Source organism: Aedes albopictus, chromosome 2, assembly GCF_035046485.1.
Source record: "Aedes albopictus strain Foshan chromosome 2, AalbF5, whole genome shotgun sequence".
Classification (NCBI taxonomy): Eukaryota; Metazoa; Arthropoda; class Insecta; order Diptera; family Culicidae; genus Aedes; species Aedes albopictus.
In genome coordinates, this window is record NC_085137.1 from 410,682,134 (window position 1) to 410,687,193 (window position 5,060).

At 46.4% G+C, this 5,060-nt stretch overlaps 1 protein-coding gene across 1 annotated transcript; it reads left to right on the top strand.

Moving 5' to 3' along the window:
* Window positions 1-264: 264 nt before the first annotated feature.
* Window positions 265-1,560, top strand: LOC109417965 (translin). Its single transcript, XM_019692111.3, has 4 exons — window positions 265-481; window positions 619-919; window positions 985-1,064; window positions 1,155-1,560. The coding sequence occupies exons 1-4, from the start codon at window positions 407-409 to the stop codon at window positions 1,404-1,406; spliced, it is 708 nt and encodes a 235-aa protein (XP_019547656.3). The 5' UTR covers window positions 265-406; the 3' UTR covers window positions 1,407-1,560.
* Window positions 1,561-5,060: the final 3,500 nt, after the last annotated feature.

Below are 5,060 nucleotides of genomic sequence, written 5' to 3' on the forward strand. Positions count from 1 at the left end.
AGTTTTGACATCCAAGCGGTGTGCCGTTTACATCCATCGACCAATCAGCGACGAGGATCTAATCGACGGCACACCGCTTGGATGTCAAAACTTCTTCTTCTTTTCGCTTGGTGCATCAATCAATACCTGAATCACCCTATAATCCGGCAGCAATCTGCCCCTGGTTTCCCCAAAACGTAACGCTATTGAATCAATTTTCACTAACGGGTATTAAAACGTCAGTCCGCGCGCGTTACGCTTGTCTCGAACAAACAAACGAAGCGACCTCTCCTTCCGCGCTTCTGTTTGTAAACACGCGTCGTCTGGTCATCATCTGTTCGCGGAGTTTCTTTGCATTTATTTCGATATTTTGTGGTATTTTCTGCTATTTTAGTAAGTTTAACCGTGAAAAACATTTACCGTAGCCATGCAGAACGTTGTGATTAAGGAAATTTTCGACGGGTTCAACGATTACCTGAACAAAGAGCAAGAACTTCGCGAGGTAAGTGGTTGTTGGCACTCTGCCAGCAGCAGCCGGCAAGTAGCGCCAGTTTGGTCAGGGATTGCAAAACCAATCATTTTTTATCAATTTAGAAAAATTTAAGAGTTTCAATGTTGATTTTCTATATTTTAATCTAGCAAATTCGTGAAGTGGTCCGCGAGGTTGACCAAGCCGTCAAGGAGGCAACAATCGCCTTACAGGTCATTCACAGCAGTTTGACGGAAGTGTCCGCTGCGTGTGTCGTCGCACGCAAACAGTTCGAATTGTGCCGTCAAAGCTTCCAACGTTTGGCCGCGTTGATACCGGAGGGTCAGTACTACCGGTACAATGACCACTGGCACTTCCTGATGCAGCGGGTTGTCTTTCTGGTGGCGCTGACCGTGTACCTGGAGAAGGGTTTTCTCGTCAACCGGGACACGACGGCGGAAATTTTGGGAAGTAAGTGGTCGGAACGGTTGAAAGGTTGACAGCGTGAATTAAATTATGTGTTTTTACTATTTCAGTGAAGACCAAACAGGCCGACGGATTTCACCTGGACATCGAGGATTACTTGTTGGGAGTTCTTCTGATGGCGACAGAACTGGTAATACCTGGTAGTCACTATAGAACTTGCCTTTCATTTTTCCGTGCTTATTTATAACATTGCGCCATTTCTTATCATGATTTCTTTCAGAGCCGTTACGCCACCAACTCGGTCACCCTGGGAGACTACGATCGTCCGTTGGCCATTTCGAAGTTCGTGGCCGATTTAAACTCTGGTTTCCGGCTGTTGAATCTGAAAAACGACGGCCTGCGCAAGCGGTTTGACGCCCTGAAGTACGACGTCAAGAAGATAGAGGAGATAGTGTACGACATCAGCATTCGGGGACTGCGGGCTGATTCCACGACCGGCTCGTCGGCTGCGGCTCCGGCAGCAGAGCAGTGAGGTATGATGGGTGTCTCATTTCCGGCATTTATATATGCTCATAACTATATGAAATAATAGTTTCTTCTACTTATCATATTTTTTTTGTAAACATGAATTTATCATTGTTCTTTTTCCTTTAATTTGTTGAAATAAGTCAAAAGATAAGAAACAAGTTACATTTCAAAGTGCATATTGATGACTTCCTTTTATTACAAATAGATTTATATGGGATTTCTATACTTACCTTACCGTTAAGGGTCAGACTAAGATCTGCTGAACGTAAGAGTCATCTCTATTCTAATCGGTCCATGACTGTGCGTCTCCAGTTTCCCACTCTGTGCAGGGTCCGCAAATCGTTCACCTCTAGATCAACCCACCTAGCTCGCTGCGCACAAAAATTGGATTTTTTTGTGTGACGTAATTTATGGACTGCGCAACAAATTCCAATTCCTGAAGGAATTCCTCGAAAAACTTTGGACAACTTCTTGAAGAGATTCCAAGAGAAATTTTCGTAGAATCACACAAAATTCGGAAGAAGATCTATCTATCTATATATATAAAAATGGATTTCCGTCTGTCTGTCTGTCTGTCTGTCTGTCTGACCGCTATGGATTCGGAAACTACTGCACCGATCGGTGTGAAATTTTGTATGTGGGTGCTGTTGGGGCCGGGGAAGGTTCTTAGCTTGGTGTGAGACCTCTCCGGTCTCTGGAACGGGGGCCTCCCATACAGATTAATTTGCGGGGCACTTCGCTATGGAACTGGATGTCAATAAACATAGTAGGCAGCCAGTACGACGTTTGCCGAGACGGCTATGTGTAATCAACATTTCAAAAGAGTTATTATTCAATTATTCATCTGGGAACCCCTCCAATTGATAGGTTTTACAACATATACCTGCTTACAAGGGACATTTAAACACTTCTTGGCTCCGGGTGTCAGTGGCAAAGTCTGTTTGATCAAGGACAAATCAATAAGGACGGACCGGATGTGCCAGCGTCCTGACGCTATTCAGGAGTAATACGAAGTTACCAGCGATCATGGTGCACCACAAATTCAAAGGTAATTGCAAACCATAAGAAGTCCTGACTGAGGATCAATTGCACTAAACCGTACGTTAACCCTAGCCAGACCATGTCGATTATGTTAACGGCCAGCGTATACTGCTTGATTGGATCAAGGATGTCGTAGGTACCGATCCACTACGTAGTGCGCTGCGTAACATTGAATTCATGGAATCTCGGTGCATCGGAGCCCAATATCTAGCCGCTGATCTGAGAACCTATTGCATATTGTGAGTATGAAAAATACTAAGGGGCTGTCCATAAACAACGTGGTCATTTTTTGGGAGATTTCAACCTCCTCCAGGATTCTCTCCGGAATCCTCCCAGGATCCTCTCCGGAATCCTCCCAGGATTCTCTCCGGAATCCTCCCAGGATTCTCTCCGGAATCCTCCCAGGATTCTTCTCCGGAATCCTCCCAGGATTCTCTCCGGAATCCTCCCAGGATTCTTTCATGAATCCTCCCAGGATTCTCTCCGGAATCCTCCCAGGATTCTCTCCGGAATCCTCCCAGGATTCTTTCATGAATCCTCCCAGGATTCTCTCCGGAATCTTCCCAGGATTCTCTCCGGAATCCTCCCAGGATTCTCTCCGGAATCCTCCCAGGATTCTCTCCGGAATCCTCCCAGGATTCTCTCCGGAATCCTCCCAGGATTCTCTCCGGAATCCTCCCAGGATTCTCTCCGGAATCCTCCCAGGATTCTCTCCGGAATCCTCCCAGGATTCTCTGCGGAATCCTCCCAGGATTCTCTGCGGAATCCTCCCAGGATTCTCTGCGGAATCCTCCCAGGATTCTCTGCGGAATCCTCCCAGGATTCTCTGCGGAATCCTCCCAGGATTCTCTACGGAATCCTCCCAGGATTCTCTGCGGAATCCTCCCAGGATTCTCTGCGGAATCCTCCCAGGATTCTCTGCGGAATCCTCCCAGGATTCTCTCCAGAATCCTCCCAGGATTCTCTCCAGAATCCTCCCAGGATTATCTCCGGAATCCTCCCAGGATTCTTTCATGAATCCTCCCAGGATTCTCTCCGGAATCCTCCCAGGATTCTCTCCGGAATCCTCCCAGGATTCTCTCCGGAATCCTCCCAGGATTCTTTCATGAATCCTCCCAGGATTCTCTCCGGAATCCTCCCAGGATTCTCTCCGGAATCCTCCCAGGATTCTCTCCGGAATCCTCCTAGGATTATCTTCGGAATCCTCCCAGGATTCTCTGCGGAATCCTCCCAGGATTCTCTGCGGAATCCTCCCAGGATTCTCTGCGGAATCCTCCCAGGATTCTCTGCGGAATCCTCCCAGGATTCTCTGCGGAATCCTCCCAGGATTCTCTGCGGAATCCTCCCAGGATTCTCTGCGGAATCCTCCCAGGATTCTCTCCGGAATCCTCCCAGGATTCTCTCCGGAATCCTCCCAGGATTCTCTCCGGAATCCTCCCAGGATTCTCTCCGGAATCCTCCCAGGATTCTCTCCGGAATCCTCCCAGGATTCTCTCCGGAATCCTCCCAGGATTCTCTCCGGAATCCTCCCAGGATTCTCTCCGGAATCCTCCCAGGATTCTCTCCGGAATCCTCCCAGGATTCTCTCCGGAATCCTCCCAGGATTCTCTCCGGAATCTTCTTAGGATTCTCTCCAGAATCTTCTCAGGATTCTCTCCGGCATCTTCTCAAAATTCTCTCCGGAATCCTCTCAGGATTCTCTCCGGTCCTGTCAGGATTCTCTCCGGAATTCTCTCAGGATTCTCTCCAGAATCCTCTCAGGATTCTCTCCGGAATCCTCCCAGGATTCTCTCCGGAATCCTCTCAGGATTCTCTCCGGAATCCTCTCAATATTCTCTCCGGAATCCTCTCAGGAGTCTTTCCGGAATCCTCTCAGGATTCTCTCTGGAATTCTCGCTGGATTCTTTCCAATATCCCTGCAGGATTCTTTCCAATATTCCTGCAGGATTCTTTCCTGAATCCTCTAAGGATTTTCTTTGGAATCCTCTCAGGATTCTCTCTAGAATCCATTCAGAGTTCTCTTAGGATTCTCACTAGAATCCTTTCAGGATTCTCCCAGGATTCTGTCAAGAATCCGCCAGGATTTTCTCTAGAATCTCTCAGGATTCTTTACAGAATCTGGAGTTTTTAAAGGCTAACAATATCCATAATCCATGATTGCATAATTTGGAAATGGTGCCGGCCGACAGCCATTAGGCCGAACGACATACAACCAAATGCACAATATCCCGAATGGATACTAGGTCAAATGGCCATTGAACCAAACTGCCATCAGGCAGAATGATCAACATGCCCTCATTGCCATACAATTTATACTTCCTGCTGCTTATAATGCTCACTATATCTGAGATTTTAACTTTTTTTAGGAATAGGCTGTTAAATTTGTCAACTCACACTGTTACATATGTTCTTCAAATACTGAAAATTAAAACAGAAATGTTCCCTTCTTTTAATCAAAGGTTTTTCTTTCGAGTGGCATATTGTTGTTAAGCTTATGGCAGTTGAACTGTTAAATCTGTGGTAGAATTTAACACTGATAAAGAGTTGGTTAGCTACCATACTGCATAGTTCATCAAAGATTTTTCCTTCTTTTAAAAATAGGCTATTCTTTCGAATT